This window comes from Lupinus angustifolius, chromosome LG02 (assembly GCF_001865875.1).
Source record: "Lupinus angustifolius cultivar Tanjil chromosome LG02, LupAngTanjil_v1.0, whole genome shotgun sequence".
In the NCBI taxonomy this organism is placed as follows: domain Eukaryota; kingdom Viridiplantae; phylum Streptophyta; class Magnoliopsida; order Fabales; family Fabaceae; genus Lupinus; species Lupinus angustifolius.
Genome location: NC_032010.1, coordinates 3,741,438 through 3,761,494, shown reverse-complemented (window position 1 = coordinate 3,761,494; position 20,057 = coordinate 3,741,438). Strand labels below are relative to the sequence as shown.

Genomic DNA, 20,057 nt, shown 5'->3' with positions numbered 1-20,057 from the left:
ATATTTTTAAATACTTTTACTCCATGGTTGTACTATACAATGTATAAAGACTTGTTTTATAGTTCACTCACCAACCTTCTTGAGATTTTTATACTCATTTCTTGCTTAGTCTTGAGATTAAAATCATGACATATGTCCTATTTAATTATTTTTATAAAGATATTTCTAAAACAAAATAAAATACTACATACTAACTGAAGAAGACAAGTTATTTTTTGATACGAGGAGATATTTTATTTTAAGTTGAACCCATTTATCACATTTATACGTAAATTTAGAGTAGAATCCTTAGGTGGGGTTAATCATTTTTTATCCATCAAATCACTTATTAAAATTTTATAAAAAAGTAGAAAACAAAATTAAAGTTAAAGTGAGTCTTAGATATTGGGCTGGGCTAGAAAGAACAAACCCATAAATCCATAACACTAATTGAATCAGAGCTACAAATATAAGAAGAAAAATCAGGAAAAGGAAATCGCTGCTTTAATCTTCTTACGAAGCAAAAACAACAGAGAAAATATCGAAGCTGTTCAGGTACGCCGATTATTTCGTTGTTGTTTCAGATTTTCAAATTTTACGATTTTGTTACAGTTATGCCATTTATGATGTTTCGTTGTTTTCATTTTCAGTGAAAAATTGGAACAAGATGAGGCCAGTTTTCGTAGGGAACTTTGAATTTGATACCCGTCAATCTGAGCTTGAACGTTTGTTCTCAAAGTATGGAAGGGTTGAACGTGTTGATATCAAATCTGGTAACCCTAGCTTTTAATTTAATTTATTTTTTGTTTTGTAATTAGGGTTTGTGAATGAATTATTTGGATGACATTTTATTTTATTTTGGGGCTTTTTATATACTGATTAATCTCTTTTTAATTTGTAAATTTACTGTGTAATTGAATAAAAACCTATATAAGTTTCAATTGCAAGATTTCGGAATAAAATTGAAAGATAGTTAACTCTTATAGTAACCACCTTATAAGGTTCTATTTGGCGCAACTAGCTTATAAGATATGAGAAAGTTGTAATTTGATAAGCTAGCTGATTGAGTCGAAACTATTTTATTAACGAGGTCATAGATGTAAAATGCCATAAGCCTCTAGATTATAAGCCCATGAACTACCTCAAGGATCTTTTCAAATACAGAATTGTAAGTTCGTAGCTTATTGAAATAAGCCCCTTTACGAAAGACCAACTGTGTGCTTATGTTTGGTCAAATATGCTAGTCTTGGCTAGTTTATAACCTACTTTACGGTGTTACGAAACACACTATGTTACGTACACGTATGGTGATGTATAAATAGGTTGATATTGTGACAAACTTTACAGTGGCGATATATCGAAACTGAAGCTGTTCCTGTATCCTGGTCAAAAACAAATGGTTTCCAAAAAAATGCAATGTCTTTGGAGCAATCCTTCAGTTTTTGAGTGTTTGTTTTGACGCAGGAACTTGTATTATGCTTTGCCGAGCTTGTATCTTTGCTCTGCTTTCACTCACAATCACAGATTGCATCATCTCCATTTTCTCTCTCACTCACTCATCTCATTGCTCCTGAATGTTCATAATGGGATCATCAATCAAATTAATAAGTCATGCCATTCCATCCCATGCCTTGCTACACTGAAGCAAAATATGGGATCTATGAATTTTACCATGCAATGCTTATGCCTTCTATTACTGAAATCACTCCTGCTGTCTGAATGAGGAGAAGCATGCTTTGCAATTCACAATCTCAGATCTCAATTTTGGATTTAAATCCCTTTAATTTCAATCATCATTTTAGTTCCTCATTCAATCAATGCCTCTGCAGCTTCATCTGCATCACTCCTCCCATATATGCAGGTGTTGTATTCTGTTGTTCTTGTTGACAGGGGAAATGATTTTCTGATTTGGATGCTGTACTGCCAGTCAGGGATAAGATGTTGACTTCTGATCGCTATCTATGCTTCTAATACCAGCTCTGGTGTTGCAGGTTATGCTTTTGTCTATTATGAGGATGAGCGAGATGCTGAAGATGCAATTCGTGTGCTTGACAATTTTCCATTTGGTTATGAGAAGCGAAGGCTGTCTGTGGAGTGGGCTAGGGTATGATTGTGATAGTATTTTCATGACCATGTTCTAGTTGTATTTACATTTTATGATTGAGATCACATGTGTAAACAGGCATTACCTAAGATTAGTAATACAATGATCCTTATTTGTTTTATTTTAACAGGGTGAACGTGGCCGCCATCCTAATGGCGCAAGGGAAAACCAGAGACCCACAAGAACCCTATTTGTTATCAATTTTGACCCAATTCGTACTAGAGATCGTGATATAGAAAGACACTTTGAACCTTATGGGAAGATTCATCATGTTCGAATTCGTCGGAATTTTGCTTTTGTGCAGTTCGAAACACAAGAAGATGCTACTAAAGCTCTTGAATGTACACATATGAGGTCAGTGGTGATATTCTTCTATCTTCATAGAAATTTCTCAAGATTATTATTTTACTTACTGTGTACTAAAGATGAATTTATGATCCCATTGTGGTTTCAGTAAGATATTGGACAGGGTGGTGTCTGTGGAGTATGCTCTAAGGGATGACAGTGAGAGGGGTGACAGATATCATGACAGTCCTAGAAGAGGTGGTTATGGTAGATCACCCAGTCCAGTTTATCGGAGGCGATCAAGTCCTGACTACGGTCGTCCACGCAGCCCTGTGTATGACAGGCGTAGGAGCCCTGATTATGGTAGACCTAGGAGCCCTGATTATGGCAGGCCTAGGAGCCCTGATCATGTCAGGCCTAGGAGCCCTGATCATGTCAGGCCTAGGAGCCCTGAACATGGTAGATACCGCAGGTATTGAACTAGTCTGCAATATAAATAATTTTCTATGTGCCCTTTTATTGTTTTTTGGGGCTTATATATATTATGTTACTTATCTACAGTCGTTCACCGATCCGAAGGTCAAGAACATAAAAGCAATGTTTGGTTTTTGAGTATGAAGCAGGCTGCAGTTTGATGTTGGAATAGCAAGTGGTTCATTATGTAGGAGAGGGTACCGTTTAATGTTTAGGGCTTGCTTTCTTAGTTGTACTAAAGGACCCCTGGTTATATAACCTGTTTATAAGTCAGAGATTGTGAACTCAAAAATGTCTCAAACGTTGATACATGTAGGGACATCATATGTTGCTGTGATGGAAATTTATTTCTAGACACTTAGATATTATGAAGGTGATGTGGTTGATTCTACTATTGCTAATGAATTATAACCAAACTGCTATCAACAATCAAGTGTATCTATTTCTAATAGCAGTAAATGGAGTTGCTAATAACAATATTAAAAAATGTTCATGTTCATAGTGTTTGCTGGTAAGAACAAAAACTATCCATCATTGAATCTGTTGTCATTTGCTCAATTGAAGGAACAAAATTTAGGGCTGAAAGTTAACATAACCACTTTTGCTATCATTGTCTGCCTATGAATCATCAACCCCTCTCTATATGGGTGTTTTCATGTATGTCACGTGTTTGATAAATGGTTCAAAACTAAAGGTCAGATTGACTTGATTTCCGGCAGCACCCTGAATTTACTTGAGCTCTCTTGGAAATTAATTCTAAAATGTATGATATAACATGAGATATAAAATTTAAAGTTGCTAACTTCTAGAGGTGATAATGACTTGGTCCTACCCGCTAATTTGGTTTGGACCGATTATGATTGGCGATTTTATTAGATCTAGGGCTGAGTTTATTATTAAAAACTAGTTTTAATAATATTTAGGGTTGGATATGGGGCAATCATTATCATCCATTCGTCATGTTTTTATGTGTGTCTATTCAATTGCGTACAAAATAATGCAATTTTTTTCGTCGAAAGTATTATTGATTCTACAAGTTTTTCATCACATATATATATATATATATAATTTCATATGTCAAATTACATATCTATAAAATAAGTAATACTAAGAGGATTTTGTCTAAAATGGGTATACTTATATTTAATGGGTCTACGTTCGGATTTAAATGTTTGCCCATCAACATGTGAGGTTGAGTTAATTTCGAGTTTATGATCGAATTTGGGTTCAAAAGATAACTCAATCAATATTTAAAGCTAGATAAGAGTTAAATCTTACGTGTTCCAATCCAAGTCATGCTCTCCTCAACAAAATGGTAAGTTGTAAAGTATTGCCCTTTATGATTTTTTTTGGAGGATCATCATATGGAAATACTCTGAATTTCATTTTTTTATCATGTTCGTATAAAATTTTATTTTTGATAATTTATATAGTGTAGTGTCCATGTGTCCTATATTTTGACATTGTATGTGTCTTAGTGTTAATATTTCTATCGTGCGGGGAATGTCAACATTTGTGTCTAATGGATGATTTACTTTATAAAATTATAATTTGAGCAATTATAAAATAATTGATTTTAAATTGATATAAATAGTTTAAATTGGGTGATATATAACTATATATCTATTCCAGTCCTTACTATAAATGTTTCATTAGTTATTTAGAAAAGGCAACCAAAGGGAAACCGAACAATTCACATATTTAGAGCACACTTCCATACAAGCTTGGCACCAAAGTTTTTACAACCCTAGACTGAAAGCACATGCTTTCTAGTTTCTACTTTCTACAAATGGTAAAAGAATATGGTTATCACATGACATGGTGCAATAAGAAACCTTGGATGAAACTAAGGATACAATTTTTAGGGAGCATTTTGACCACACAAATTTAGTGAGGTTAGGCCATTCAAATTGATTAAAAAATATTTAAATATTGATATCTTTTTAATGAGTATAATTTATGATGATATCATTCAATGAAGGTAACTGACTTTACATAATAAAATAAAGAGTAAATTATACTGATATCTTCTAAGTTTTAGTAAAATTATACAAATCACTCCATTTTTTACACCTATAAAACTCACATAATTTATATACATATATTATGCTAACTACTCCTATATGAGAAATAAGTGTGATACTTTAAATAAAAAATTATGATAAATGTAATTAAGTTAAACAAAGTATGATATATCATGGAGACAAATTCAAATGATATACGATGTAATTCATTTTTATGAGAGTAAATACCCATTTTAGTTCTTCATATTTTTCGACCTTATCAGTTTAGTCTTTCAAAAAAGAAAAGATCTAAAGTGGTCCCAAAAATTTCAAATGTGGATCAAATTATTCTTTTTAACATGTTTTGCATCACTTAGTAGGAATTAATTTGACCCCAAAAATGACTAATTTGTCCTACATTTGAAATTTTTGGGACCATTTTTGACTTTTTCTTTTTTAAAGGACTAAACTGGTAAGGTCGAAAAATACGAGGGTCTAAAATGAGTATTTACTCTTTTCATTATTTTGTTGATTACAAAATGCATCAATAATTTTAATGAGATATTGTTTAAATAATTCTTAAACTATATTGTAATGAACAAAAAATATTAAAAATGTATTGACTCATATACTATTTAAACTTATTTCGACAATATATCATATTTTTTTAACTTAATTATACTTATTACATTTTTTTTATTTAAAAAGATCACACTTATTTTACAAAAATAAATGTTATGTATGTAAATAAATTAAGAACTTTTTATAAGTATAATATATAAAGAATGAAGGAATAATTTGTAAAATTTCATTAAAACAACACAGGGATATCAAATATAATTTATTCTAAAACAAACAATTTGTTATATAGGTAAGCATTCCTTCAAATCAATCTTTGACATTTAAATCTAAATATCAAACTTTAAATAATATTGGCTAAAGGAGTCCCACATGAAAAAAGCCCATAGTAAATTGAGGCCCAAAACAGTCCTAAATACTTGAAAACATCCGCATACTCTGTATCACCATCTCCAGCTACCTACGTCGTTTTGCCGTTGAGAGCACCACCCAACACCGGTGCGCCGCCACCACTATTGGCCTCTGAGTCTACTACGTGCACCATCACCGCCTTTATTTGATTCAAGTATGCTTCTGTAAATCCAATTTTAGTTGTTGTAGTTGGATTCTGTGTTTTGACTGCAACCTGTTTGATAAAATTCTTCTACGCATATAATTTGATGGTCATGGTGCAACTTGTGTAGTGTTTTATTGTGGTTATTTATTTTGTCAAAAAAAGTTGTTAGATTCTCACATCACTATTTATCCATGCATTTTTTGTACTTGATTTATAATCATTTATGTTTTCAAGGCAAAAGTCTTTTAATCGGTGGATGTAGAATATAAATCAGATTTAAAATGTAATCATATTAAAATTTAACAGTGGAGGATCATATTCTTTTGTCAAAGTGAGTTACTGGCGAAACTTTTGATAAAGGAGTATGTTAAACATGACAGGCTAGGAATAATTTTACATGTTAATGCATACTTTTTCTTAATTAGAAGTATCTATTTTAAGAAAGCAGTGGTCAATGTTTCAGGTTTACAACTTTTTCATGACCAATTCATCCTTTTATGTAATCGAGTTGATGTTTATTGCATATTCCAAGAGGTTGATTAGTTCATGCCCCCACATGTATTTATGGGTTTTCATGCACAATATCATCTTTTTATTTAATTGAGTTGAAGAGTGGAGCATGATTCAAGAGGTTGATTAGTTCATGTGTTTACATTACATGAATCTGTGGTTTTTCTTCCACAATTCTTGTTATCATAGTCGTCAATCTCTGTTTTATGTTCTGAACTGTTTTATCAGTGACCATGTAGGAGTTTAAGAACAAGATTATGTGTCATAGTAGGCTTCTTTCCTATCAAGTCACAGTGCTGAGAAAAAATATATTGTTTCTTTTGTCTATACCAAAGTGGTATTGTTATCTGTTCACTACAAAATGCATACTAATCAATAACAGGAACTTGTTCGTTTATTTTTAGTAGTATGATCGTAATCTCATCACGAATGCATTCCTTTAGAGCTGGCTTGGGTGGCTAGTTTTTCCTTTTTATTTTCCTTTTGAGCTCATAGCTGATCATAGTACAAGAATAGACACTTATCCATGTTAATTTCAAAACTAATGTAGTCATGGTATTGTGCAGCTACTTTGTATTTAAGATGGAATTCTGTCCTACATGTGGGAACATGCTGCAGTATGAATTACCCAATATGGGTCGACCGTCAAGATTTTTTTGTCCCACTTGCCCATATGTTTGCTACATAGAGAACAGGGTACGACCCTAAACAATTTTGGTTTTCTACTAGATCGTCCATATATATTTTCTTTCTTTTGATTTGCTTGTGTATGACTTTATATTTTCACTTTACAGATTAAGATAAAGAGAAGGCAGCGGTTGGTGAGGAAAGAGATAGAGGCTGTCATTTCCCATGATGACATGAATAATGCACCCACTGCCGAGAGTACATTTCTTTTCTCTTCGTTTTTATTCTTTTTTCTTTTATGAAAAGTGGAGAACTACAATTAAGGATATCCTGCTAAGCTGTTATGAACCCACAAAACAGAACTGAAAATTTGATAGAAATTTAGAAAGGGATGACTTTTATAGTTTTATTTAATTACTGAGAATGGGAGAACCAATTCTCCTCCAAGGGTTTCCCCTTTGACAAGGACCCAATTGCTCAATTCTCACAATTCTGATTTTCTGAATGAATGTCTCTACTATTTTCTCATCTTATTTATTCTCTCCTAACTCTAACTGTTCTTGTTACTCTTATATTCTAATTTAAGCATACTTAGAATTCTGGATAGATAAGCACTAGAATGGCTAATCAAGTCAATATATTATCTGTCTTTAAATTGTTAGAAGATATCATGTTAAAGTTAATAGTCTTATTAGTTGTGGGCTTGGGCATTTACTTAAAATACTAGTTCCTGACCTAATTAGTAATATAAATAGCAATAGGTGCACTATGTTGTTGTATTAGTGTGTGCACATTTCATGTCAATCATATCCTACACCCGCTTTCAGCCGTTGATCTTATTTTCATTCAATGCCTCAATGGTGATTGTAATTTCAGTTGTTTAGGTCATTGGATGAAATTAAAATCAACGGCTGATTTTAGATGCAAGCGATAAATCACTTACGAAAATAGATCACACCTCGTAATGATTAGCAATCCTTGTTTCTTCTTCCTTCTACATTGTCTTTTCTCACTTGGTCCTGCTTCTTGCAGCACCATGCCCAAGATGTGGTCATGATAAAGCTGCTTTCACAGAATTTCAGACTCGATCAGCCGATGAGCCAGCAACTATTTTTTATATGTGCTTGAATGATAAGTGTAAGCACACTTGGCGGCAAGATTAACTCATACTTTATGCAATATTGTTGGTTAAAGATAGAGAATCTTTTAAAGTTGTCTGTAATGAAGAATTACATGACAGTATGTGAGTGTGTTAGGACATGGGAATCTATGAGTTGGTATCCAAATTCTAGTTCATTCTTTTAATTAGTCTTCTGGCTGAAATACTCATGTTAATAATTTTGTTAAGTGAATGTTTATTTTAGTGTTTGCAATGTTCAAACATGAACATTTAGTGAGAAGCTCCCCCTGACAAGCTTTTGGACAAATAGCGATTTTGCCTCACTCCACCATGGAAACAAACACATGCTAAATTCTCTATTGAATGTTGACAATTAGTAACATGTTTGATTTAAGTACTTGAAACTATCTTTCATAGCTTGATCAAGATAATTCACATAGGCAAGTATAAAATAGCAAAAATACGAAACATATTTAGTCATTAGAATCTTTTTTTACAAAAATTATGGTTGAAATCGAAAGGATCCCTTGTTCTGAATCCATTGTTCATTGTAATTTCCAGTATTCTTTTTGTATAGTTTTTACACTTAAATAATGTGGTGTTTGCAATGTTCCAATTGAGATGAATGAAGCACCCATGAAGAAAGCTTGTGTGAATCAATAGTGAAAAGTTAGAATGCTCATCATTGCATGTTGGGCATGGAACCTAAATCTAAAACCCACCTTCCAAATCATAGCACAAATTCATCTTCATAGAATACCAAAACAACCTTCCTATCAAAACTCAAAATTTCCCACCTGCCTAAATACCAAAACCTTAAAAAGAATTGAAATTAATCATATATATGGGTATCCATTAACAAGATCAACTACTTAGAAATTTTTTAAGTGCAACTTTATTTCCTTTGATAAAACCATTTTGTGAAAATATTTGCTTAAAATAAAGCTAACATAATTCAGCACAGGAAAAGCTTAATATATCAAAGAAAGTTAGATATTATATTTCATGCTTATGGTCCTTGAAAATTTAGTGGGTTTTGTTTTTAGTATTTGTAATATTTTTCTATCGATTTTCATCCTTACATATTTTAACAAAGTAGTTTTAATCATTGTGGAGAATATGTAATATCCCAAATGGCCACATCAACAATTAGTATGACAAATGTCATATATAATATTAAATTAGCTGTCATTATCAAGGAGTAAGATAATTTTTTTTGGAACATACAAGTTCTAAAACTTCAGAAATTTAAAAGAACCAAAACCAAATCCGTGTTCCAAAAACATCTTTTCATAAACTAAAATATTAAGTACTCATACTTGTTGGAATACTAAACAGTATGTGAGTGTGTTAGGACATGGGAATCTATGAGTTGGTATCCAAATTCTAGTTCATTCTTTTAATTAGTCTTCTGGCTGAAATACTCATGTTAATAATTTTGTTAAGTGAATGTTTATTTTAGTGTTTGCAATGTTCAAACATGAACATTTAGTGAGAAGCTCCCCCTGACAAGCTTTTGGACAAATAGCGATTTTGCCTCACTCCACCATGGAAACAAACACATGCTAAATTCTCTATTGAATGTTGACAATTAGTAACATGTTTGATTTAAGTACTTGAAACTATCTTTCATAGCTTGATCAAGATAATTCACATAGGCAAGTATAAAATAGCAAAAATACGAAACATATTTAGTCATTAGAATCTTTTTTTACAAAAATTATGGTTGAAATCGAAAGGATCCCTTGTTCTGAATCCATTGTTCATTGTAATTTCCAGTATTCTTTTTGTATAGTTTTTACACTTAAATAATGTGGTGTTTGCAATGTTCCAATTGAGATGAATGAAGCACCCATGAAGAAAGCTTGTGTGAATCAATAGTGAAAAGTTAGAATGCTCATCATTGCATGTTGGGCATGGAACCTAAATCTAAAACCCACCTTCCAAATCATAGCACAAATTCATCTTCATAGAATACCAAAACAACCTTCCTATCAAAACTCAAAATTTCCCACCTGCCTAAATACCAAAACCTTAAAAAGAATTGAAATTAATCATATATATGGGTATCCATTAACAAGATCAACTACTTAGAAATTTTTTAAGTGCAACTTTATTTCCTTTGATAAAACCATTTTGTGAAAATATTTGCTTAAAATAAAGCTAACATAATTCAGCACAGGAAAAGCTTAATATATCAAAGAAAGTTAGATATTATATTTCATGCTTATGGTCCTTGAAAATTTAGTGGGTTTTGTTTTTAGTATTTGTAATATTTTTCTATCGATTTTCATCCTTACATATTTTAACAAAGTAGTTTTAATCATTGTGGAGAATATGTAATATCCCAAATGGCCACATCAACAATTAGTATGACAAATGTCATATATAATATTAAATTAGCTGTCATTATCAAGGAGTAAGATAATTTTTTTTGGAACATACAAGTTCTAAAACTTCAGAAATTTAAAAGAACCAAAACCAAATCCGTGTTCCAAAAACATCTTTTCATAAACTAAAATATTAAGTACTCATACTTGTTGGAATACTAACAAAATGGTTTCGTGGTGTAGTTGGTTATCACGTCAGTCTAACACACTGAAGGTCTCCGGTTCGAACCCGGGCGAAGCCATTTCCTTTTTTATTTATTTTCCATTCCCCTCAGTTTATTACACGTGAATCCAAACAAAGAAAAACAATAAATAAAAATAAAAAGTAATTATTGTCCTAACCAATTTCTCTCTTTGTCTTCATCCTTCTTCTCTCTAAATAAAACACTTCACACACTCACACAAACACACTCTCTATTCAATAACATTGTAATAATTATAATAATCAAATTGGGAAGAAAGAAAATGAACGGAAAGAGAAGTTCAAGGATAAAAGAAAAAGAAGAGTTATCATCAATTCTAAGGAAATCATGGTATAATCTGAGACTCTCTGTTCGTGATTCATCTAGGGTTCATACTTGGGATGCTATTCTATTAACTGCTTCTAGTCCTCAACAAGCTCTTTTATATAATTCTCATCTTCTCCGTGCTAAGCGTCTCGGCCGTATTGCTCCCTCCACCGTCACCCTCGCCGTCCCTGATCCCGGTGGCCATAGGATCGGATCTGGTGCTGCCACTCTCAATGCTATCTTCGCCCTCGCCACACATTATAATCAACAACTTGGACTAGATCAGGTATTCTTTCCTTAACGACTTAATGTAATGTATGACTATAGTATAGAATAATTCGAGGTCTCTGGATTCGAGTCGCGGGATAATATAAAACGTATTTATGGTTAAAAGATGACAGGTATAATAAATTCATGTGCCGAGAGTGGAGTATGAAGTCACACTAAAAAGATGAACTAAATTTGAAAGAGAAAGGAAAAAAAATGTATGCTACACTGTCACTATACCATTCAACATTTTAATTATATTGACTTTTCAAATAAAAATAATACAAATGATGATGGATAAATTTATACACTGTGCATAGATATTACGCTCAAATATATAACTAAAAACTTGTACATACCTACTTTGTGATTATGATTTATGCCATCTATGCTCCTGTGACAGAGGTGTGGATGATAGATTATGAGTAATGAGAATTATCATAATTTTATGTATTGAAAGTTCTGTACATTACTGTTTTTGGTTATTCATTTACATACACATTGACTTGCACTTGCGTAGTTTTCACTATATGATAGAGTTGGTCTTGCTTGATTTCTGGCACATGTATACTATGATGATGCCATGAAACTCTCGTCTCAATTAGTAGACGTGTTAGAATGGATAGAACGGAACATATGCCTTTTGTTTTATGTTTGGTTCATAACATTTAAAAAAAAGAAAAGAACATGAGTTGTGGTTCAAATTTGGGGCATTTTTGTTCCAATAATGGTGATGGAATGGAACCAAAGACAACGAGATAGAACATTCTTCCAGCCTGCTACATCTGCACGCGAAAGACTAGCTTAGTGTTGTACACCAGCATTATTCGTTATCTTAAAGTAATTGATTCCTCTAATGTTTTTAGGTGGAAATTACAAATGGCATTGATACTGAGACTGGATCACATGATATTTCTCATCCGGCGGTGATTAACTTTATGGCCAAGAAGCATATACTATTGCTCCACGCTGGAGGTGATTCCAAGAGGGTGCCATGGGCAAATCCTATGGGAAAAGTATTCCTGCCCCTTCCCTATTTGGCATCAGATGATCCAGATGGGCCAGTTCCGCTGCTCTTTGACCATATACTAGCTATTGCTTCTTGTGCACGACAAGCTTTTGGAAATGAAGGTTATTTATCTGCCATTCATATATATACTGGTTCTGCTCAAATTTATCTTTACTCCAAAACTGTTTTTTTCCCCTCCTTTCCTTTGTATATGACAAGACATCACTGAAAGTGTTTTGCATGGCTAAAACTTTACTTTTCATCAGTCACCTTTGCTATTCTCTGTCTGCATCGTAATATGCATTTCTGAGGGCATTATTGTTATTATTATTTTTTCAATATGAAATTGGTCTGTAGAATTTAATTTAGAAATAGATTTGGTAAAGGTGCCATCATTCTTTGTCAAAGCGATTTACTTGCTAACAGAATTTGCTCAATCTGTGCAGGTGGAATGTTAACCATGACTGGTGATGTTCTTCCATGTTTTGATGCATCCGTCATGACTCTTCCTCAGGATAGCGCATCCATTATCACTGTTCCAATCACCCTCGACATTGCATCAAACCATGGAGTAATTGTTGCAGCCAAACCTGAACATTCAACTCAAAATTATGTAGTCAGTTTGGTAGATGATCTCCTTCAGAAACCTACTGTAGAAGAGCTAATTAAAAGTAAAGCAGTTCTAGTTGATGGTAGAACACTTCTTGATTCTGGAATAATAGCTGTTAGAGGTAAGGCATGGTTGCAGCTTGTTACGCTTGCATGTTCCTGTCAGAAAATGATTTCAGAGCTCCTAAAAAGCAAAAAGGAGGTATATTACACTATTAAGTATTACCATATTTTTTGAGTTACATAGATGTAAAAGAAAAGGAAGTAGTGGATAAATAAATTCTTTGTTGTGCTTTTGTGTAATGGGAAAGAAAACAGCCAAAGTAATATAAACTAAGTTTATTTGACATTAAAAAATAATTATGGGGTTTATGTTCTACAATATATCTTTGTCTAGCTTGTTTTGAGTGCTCTCAGAAGTTATGTTGACGGAAAGATCCTAGTAAAAGAACTGTTCACAAAGTATGAGGTTGGTTTTTTGGTTATTCAGGAGACAAAGATGGAAGTGGTAGATGAAAAGCTATGTAAAATGATCTGGGGTTTCATTTATCAGGAGGGAATTGTAGTGGGATTCTGAGTATACCAACAACAACAATGAAGCCTTAATCCTATAAGATGGATTTGGCTACATGGATCGAAAGACACCATAATGCTCTATTATTAATCATGTTCATTGACAAAAAAACATTGATATCTAAATTTTCCTAATCATTTCGCATATGTTTTTTCTTGGCCTTCATCTTCCTCTAGAAATTAGACTAAACTACATTTGATCTACTCCCTTCATTGGGGCTTCTTATAGTCTCCTCTATATATGTCCAAATCATTTAAGGCGCGATTCTATCCTCTTTCTAGAATAGGAGCTACCCCAACAACCCGATTTTCTCCCTAATACATTCATTTGTAATCCTATCATAAATACATCACGTTTATTGACTAAGCATTCTAAGTATACTAATATAGTATTATTTATATTATTGAGGTCTTTGCATTTTTTCCTATTGAAGCATTAATTCCCCGTATTCATTCGTGGAACAGTGAAAATATTTTATCTAAGAAATGCTTTGTGTTGTGAAGATGAGCTTATATGAGGATCTGGTTGCTGCCTGGGTACCTGCAAAGCATGAGTGGTTGAGAAAGCGCCCTTTGGGTGAAGAGCTAGTGAATAAGTTGGGAGAACAGAAGATGTTCAGCTACTGTGCCTGTATGTCAAACCTAATTGCAATCTTATCTTTATCTCCATCATCCATCTTATCAATTGTACAAAAATTTATTCTTGCATGCATTATTCCATTTCAGATGATTTGATGTTCTTGCATTTTGGGACCTCAAATGAAGTTTTAGAACACCTTAGTGGGGTTGGTTCAGAACTGGTAGGTAGAAGACACCTGTGTTCAATTCCAGCAACTACTGCATCTGACATTACAGCATCTGCTATTATTCTTTCTAGCAAAATTGCACCTGGCATCTCAATTGGAGAAGATTCTCTCATATACGATTCATCCACTTCTGGCCGAATACAAATTGGCTCATTGTGCATAGTGGTTGGCGTCAACATCAATCTTGATGACTCTATAACCGATGGAGATTCAATCAAGTTCATTCTTCCAGATCGCCATTGTCTTTGGGAGGTTCCCTTAGTTGGAAGTGGTGAGCGAGTCCTAGTATATTGTGGCCTTCATGATAACCCCAAAAGTTCACTCTCTAGAAATGGTACATTTTGTGGGAAACCCTGGAAGAAATTTTTGCATGACTTAGGTATTCAAGAAAGTGACTTATGGGGGTCCTCAGGCACTGATGAAAAGTGCTTATGGAACTCAAAAATATTCCCCATACTTCCCTATTCTCATATGCTTAAAGTTGCAATGTGGTTGATGGGCTCAGCCAAACAAAATAATGAATACATGATTTCACTGTGGAAATCTTCTCATCGCATCAGTCTAGAGGAGTTGCATAGATCAATTGATTTCTCAACAATGTGTGTAGGCTCTAGTAATCACCAAGCTGATCTTGCAGCAGGAATCGCAAAAGCTTGCATTAGCTATGGAATGCTGGGGCGCAATCTGTCTCAATTATGCGAAGAAATTCTTCAAAAGGAGGGTTCTGGAATTGAAATATGTAAGGATTTCCTAGCTATGTGTCCAAAAGTTCAGGAGCAGAACTCTAATATACTTCCCAACAGCCGGGCATACCAGGTGCAAGTTGATCTTCTTCGAGCTTGCAATGATGAGAGTACAGCAACCAAGTTGGAGCACAAAGTTTGGGCTGCCGTAGCTGATGAAACTGCATCAGCAGTAAGATATGGATTTAAAGGTACAGACTTCATTCCTGCCTCAACATGTCATATCCATGATACAATTTGCAAACAGTTCTGTGGAATCACATCTTTTATTTTTTAAGAGAGAAGTGATTTAGTACATAAAGCAAAAACATGAAGAATTTGAGGATTTTTGTTGGAACTTAAGCTGGCTGGAGAAACTCTAATGAGGAAGCAATATTAAATATATTCAAAGGATAACTTGCGTTCAACAGGCTAATTTTAAAACATAATTAATTTCTCATTTTCTCCTTCATGATATTGTGCTTATAAGCATAATTAGAATAAACGATATATATCTGTTGGCTTCAAATTATGGAATAAAAATCAAAAGTGTGGTGATTATTTTAAAGAATTTATTGTTAAGGATTTAAACTATTTAAAACTCAATTTTTATTTGAAGTTAAAGTGGTGAGATGTTGGGGTAGCATTTATGTGGTATAAGTTTGTCAAAAAATTTCTCTCTGTATATTCTAGGTTATTTGCAATATTATATTAAAAAATTGGAAAGAATATCATATTCTCTATTCCTTTATGTGACTAACTAGACAGTCACTTCATAATTTATGCAAAAAAGAAGAAGTAAAACTTAGTTTTCTAAAGCTGAATGTAGTTTCTTTTTGTAGAACATTTATCAGAGTCTCCTGGCAGCCTCTCCTGTAAGGAGTACCGGACTAACCATCATGATGGCTGCACAGTTCCGCCTTTCTATCCTAGAACGGTAAAAGTCGAATTACCAGTTCGTGTAGATTTTGTTGGGGGTTGGAGTGATACCCCTCCATGGAGCATCGAGCGTGCTGGATGTGTTCTAAATATGGCAATAAGCTTGGAAGGTTCTCCTCCTATTGGCACCACCATCAAGACAACCAAAACAACAGGAGTATTAATTACTGATAATGAGGACAACCATTTATATATTGACGATTATACATGTATTTCTGCACCATTTGATGGAGATGATCCATTTCGATTGGTAAAATCTGCATTACTTGTGACTGGCATTATCCATGATAACATTCTTGAAGATATGGGCATGCACATCAAGACATGGGCTAATGTCCCCCGTGGTAGCGGATTAGGTACGTCCAGTATCCTAGCTGCTGCTGTAGTGAAAGGGCTTCTCCAGATAATTGGTGGTGATGACAGCACTGAGAATGTTGCAAGACTTGTTTTGGTGTTGGAACAACTCATGGGTACAGGAGGTGGGTGGCAGGACCAAATCGGCGGTTTGTACCCAGGGATTAAGTGTACTTCAAGCTTTCCTGGAATTCCGTTGCGTCTTCAAGTCACCCCCCTGTTGGCTTCACCTCAGTTGGTTTCTGAGTTGCAGCAACGGCTGCTTGTGGTATTTACTGGTCAAGTACGTTTTAGTTTATACAATCAACTTGCATTTTATGTTGGCTTAAATATGTTTTTGGTCCCTGAAAGTTTGCTTGACTTCAGTTTTAGACTCTAAACTTTTTTGTCTGATCTTGATACTTAAATGTTTCAGAAGTTTGGTTTCTGTCTCTGTTGTCAGTTAACTGATGACATGGTTAACACTACCACTGTCAGTCTGTCACATTTCCAACTAATTGCTGATGTGGTCATTTGTTGTATTGACATGTCATCAGTTATGTTGCAGCAGAGACTACAACAAAATATGTCTAGAGAACTCTGCATGAAAGATATGCTTTTTAATTTTATGTCTTCTCAAAGTGCCTAAAGGTGTGTAGTATGTTGAAAATTTGCAAATAATAAATGACCCTTGGGTAAGTTTTCCCATGTTCTGTTCAAATGTTTTGGTTTAAACTTACAATTATTAGTATGCAAAAATAACATTATTTGTATTTGGGCATATCTTAGTATGTTTCCCTCCCCAAATCTTAGAATAAAGAGACCATCGTACAGTAGGCTTCCCATTTTGTCATGTTTACTTCATAAGCACACCAGTATCAAAAGCCAAATCAACATGCACATATGCTTCTTTTTTCTTAATGAGGAAACCAGAAAAATAGGTGGATTTTACTGTTGTGCTCTTTCTGTGTGGTGCATCATCCATCGGAGATCACGCTGTTTTTCTTTGCTGTTATTTCCTATAAAAATTAATGGACAAGTCACGAAGAAGTTTTCCAGACCAAAATATCTGGAGTTGTGTTAGTTCTGTTTTTTAAATGTATTTATAAATTTATTTTGTTGTCATTTGGAAGCCAATGTTTTACACTTATACTTTTTGGAATTTAACATCCTTTTCTAATCGACTTTGATATTGATTTTTATATTGTTTTGTAGGTTCGGCTTGCAAATAAGGTGCTTCAAAAGGTGGTGATCAGATATCTTCGCCGGGATAACCTTCTTGTGTCGAGTATCAAGCGCCTTGTTGAACTGGCAAAGATTGGGAGAGAAGCCTTGATGAACTGTAACATCGATGAACTCGGTGAGATAATGCTAGAAGCTTGGAGATTGCATCAGGAACTTGACCCTTACTGCAGCAATGAGGCTGTTGATAAGCTGTTTTCTTTTGCTAGTCCTTACTGCTGTGGTTACAAGCTAGTTGGAGCTGGTGGTGGAGGCTTTGGTCTGTTACTTGCAAAAGATGCAGAGTGTGCCAAGGAACTAAGACAGAAGCTAGAAGCTGAGAAACATCTTGAAGTGAAAATCTATGATTGGCAGATATTCTTATAAATATGATATGAATACCAGCTTCTTCTAGAATCTAAGTTGTATTATTGTTTTATGTTTATTTTACCATTCTTCATAGGAATTCTTTGAATACCATTCTCATAAGTTTCAGTGCTGTGAAAACACATAGAAGTACATGTATGTATGAAGTCATAGCACATAAACAGAAGGAGAAGTGAAAAGCAGAGGAATGAGAGACAAAGAATAAGCTATTTCATGACTCAACTCTTTCCTACTTCTTCAGAACAGGCTAGGAGAAGAAGGAAAGTGAGTGATTAATAATTTCTCAGAGTGAGAAATGTTAAACACACTCTTTTTATCTTTTACCTATTTAGTGGAACTCATTTGAGATCCACTAAATTACTTAAGAGTCTCACATGAATTCTTCTCATTAATAGTTTGTAGAACAAAGTATGTGGTTAGCATTGTTTTATTTATTGTAATATCTATATGATATCATTGTAAAGATTTATATGCAGTATATTATTCATCATTTATTTGTACTACTTTTTTAAAGAGTTAATAATTATTAAATATGAATAGGGATGATATACTGATGATAAATGTATAAAATTCTTATACTACATCTTTTTCTCTTGTTTTTACTATACCATGCAAATGTTTAGTCTCATGCTCTTTGGAAGACATATATTCTAACCCCTTAGTCTTGAGATGATATTACCTATACACTTTATGCCACTGTCTTGTGATTGTTCAAGTAAATGAGATTTTAAATTTATTAATTTAAATAAGTAATAACTTAATAATTTGTTGACCAATCAATGATACGCCAAATGATACACCCCTCAGTTTTTTAATTACTCTATTAGATAACAAAAGTATGTTTATTCTTGTCATACCCCATGAGGTGGGAGTTGTGTATTGTTTGTTAAGATAGCAAAGCAAATTTCTAATATTGATGGTAAGCTAAATCATATATAAAGTTAATCAAATAATTTTGTTAAAGCATATTTTTGAATGATACAAACCTATGCTCAATGAATGTGGGCTATGCTATTGCTACGTAATTGAATATTAAAAGTAAAAGTTATTATTGTTGGAGTTTCCTTGCTTCTGTTCTTGTTCTTGTTGCAGAACAGAGAAGAGAAAATAAGAAAAGAATAGAGAAGATAGTTGTGTATAGAGATGAGATGGAGTTGAATGAATTTGTGTGAGAGTTATTGGAAGAATGAAAATTAGAAGAGTGAATGAGTGAATCTTGCATCAATAGAATGAAAAATCTGAACTATTCTATTTTGGTATATGCATTAACAACTATTTGAATTACAACCTACTATTTATAGAAGGATTACAACTGACTTTCAATTAGCAATGAATTACATTTTAACACACCCCCTTAATTCATGCTATCTATACTAATAAAACCTAATTGATTCCCCTGCCTTTCAAAATCACCCCTATTCAAAGGCTTTGCAAGTATATCAGCTAGTTGCTCATTTGATTTGCAAAAAACTAAACTCAAGTTGTTCTTCTCTACTTGATCTCTTATGAAATGGTACTTGGTCTCTATATGTTTGCTCCTTCCATGAGCCACTGGATTCTTTGCCAAGTTTATTACTGATTTATTGTCAACAAATATCACCATTGGCTCATCATTCTGCATTCCCAATTCCATGAGTAGTCCCTTCAACCACAAAGCTTGTTATCCACCAAAACATGTTGATATATATTCGGCTTCACAGGAAGAAAGAGCAACCACTTTCTGTTTCTTTGAGCACCAACTTATTGGTGCTTCACCAAGCTTGAATAAGTAGTCACTTGTGTTTTTCCTATCATCCTTATCACCACACCAATCAGAATCAGTGTATCCATGAATGATGTTCATCTTTCTGTTCTGCTTTGTGTTTCTGAATGCTGGAAACAGTATGCCAAAATTCATGCTACCTTTGAGATACCTTAGTATCCTCTTCATTACTACTAGATGAGAATGCTTAGGATTTTCCAAATACCTGCTTACTAACCCCACTGCATAGGCTAGATCAGGTCTTGTGTTGCAAACATATCTTAGAGACCCTATCATTTGTCTGTCCACTGCAC

General features: G+C 33.7%; 3 protein-coding genes and 1 non-coding gene across 5 annotated transcripts; all 4 read left to right on the top strand.

Moving 5' to 3' along the window:
• LOC109333354 (serine/arginine-rich splicing factor RS31-like) lies at window positions 435-3,236 on the top strand. Of its 2 annotated transcripts, none has more exons than XM_019568820.1 (6): window positions 435-534; window positions 630-752; window positions 1,971-2,083; window positions 2,214-2,437; window positions 2,538-2,840; window positions 2,930-3,236. In XM_019568820.1, exons 2-6 carry the CDS (start codon window positions 647-649, stop codon window positions 2,958-2,960), a joined length of 777 nt encoding a protein of 258 aa, XP_019424365.1. In that variant the 5' UTR covers window positions 435-534; window positions 630-646; the 3' UTR covers window positions 2,961-3,236. The 2 variants fall into 2 exon arrangements, with proteins under 2 accessions (XP_019424365.1, XP_019424357.1); XM_019568812.1 differs by lacking the exon at window positions 435-534 and adding an exon at window positions 1,444-1,840 and having other exon boundaries at window positions 643-752.
• On the top strand, window positions 5,837-8,405 carry LOC109333349 (DNA-directed RNA polymerase III subunit RPC10). Its single transcript, XM_019568798.1, has 4 exons — window positions 5,837-5,989; window positions 7,057-7,186; window positions 7,285-7,375; window positions 8,150-8,405. The coding sequence occupies exons 2-4, from the start codon at window positions 7,073-7,075 to the stop codon at window positions 8,278-8,280; spliced, it is 336 nt and encodes a 111-aa protein (XP_019424343.1). The 5' UTR covers window positions 5,837-5,989; window positions 7,057-7,072; the 3' UTR covers window positions 8,281-8,405.
• Window positions 10,796-10,869, top strand: TRNAV-AAC. The gene has a single exon. It is a non-coding gene; the product is annotated as a tRNA-Val (tRNA).
• Window positions 11,054-18,258, top strand: LOC109333340 (bifunctional fucokinase/fucose pyrophosphorylase). Its single transcript, XM_019568787.1, has 7 exons — window positions 11,054-11,422; window positions 12,270-12,534; window positions 12,859-13,223; window positions 14,099-14,225; window positions 14,321-15,334; window positions 15,965-16,698; window positions 17,610-18,258. Exons 1-7 carry the CDS (start codon window positions 11,093-11,095, stop codon window positions 18,000-18,002), a joined length of 3,228 nt encoding a protein of 1,075 aa, XP_019424332.1. The 5' UTR covers window positions 11,054-11,092; the 3' UTR covers window positions 18,003-18,258.

What these genes read in the sequence shown, in the direction of transcription:
- LOC109333354 (XM_019568812.1), top strand. Translation starts at nt 1,699, where the DNA reads ATGAGGAGAAGCATGCTTTGCAATTCACAATCTCAGATCTCAATTTTG. An exon ending in CTTGAATGTACACATATGAG is followed by an intron (nt 2,438 to 2,537) that starts GTCAGTGGTGAT and finishes TTGTGGTTTCAG; the next exon opens with TAAGATATTGGACAGGGTGG. An exon ending in GAACATGGTAGATACCGCAG is followed by an intron (nt 2,841 to 2,929) that starts GTATTGAACTAG and finishes ACTTATCTACAG; the next exon opens with TCGTTCACCGATCCGAAGGT.
- LOC109333349 (XM_019568798.1), top strand. Translation starts at nt 7,073, where the DNA reads ATGGAATTCTGTCCTACATGTGGGAACATGCTGCAGTATGAATTACCC. An exon ending in TTTGCTACATAGAGAACAGG is followed by an intron (nt 7,187 to 7,284) that starts GTACGACCCTAA and finishes TTCACTTTACAG; the next exon opens with ATTAAGATAAAGAGAAGGCA. An exon ending in TAATGCACCCACTGCCGAGA is followed by an intron (nt 7,376 to 8,149) that starts GTACATTTCTTT and finishes TGCTTCTTGCAG; the next exon opens with CACCATGCCCAAGATGTGGT.
- LOC109333340 (XM_019568787.1), top strand. Translation starts at nt 11,093, where the DNA reads ATGAACGGAAAGAGAAGTTCAAGGATAAAAGAAAAAGAAGAGTTATCA. An exon ending in ACAAGCTTTTGGAAATGAAG is followed by an intron (nt 12,535 to 12,858) that starts GTTATTTATCTG and finishes CAATCTGTGCAG; the next exon opens with GTGGAATGTTAACCATGACT. An exon ending in AGTAAGATATGGATTTAAAG is followed by an intron (nt 15,335 to 15,964) that starts GTACAGACTTCA and finishes TTCTTTTTGTAG; the next exon opens with AACATTTATCAGAGTCTCCT.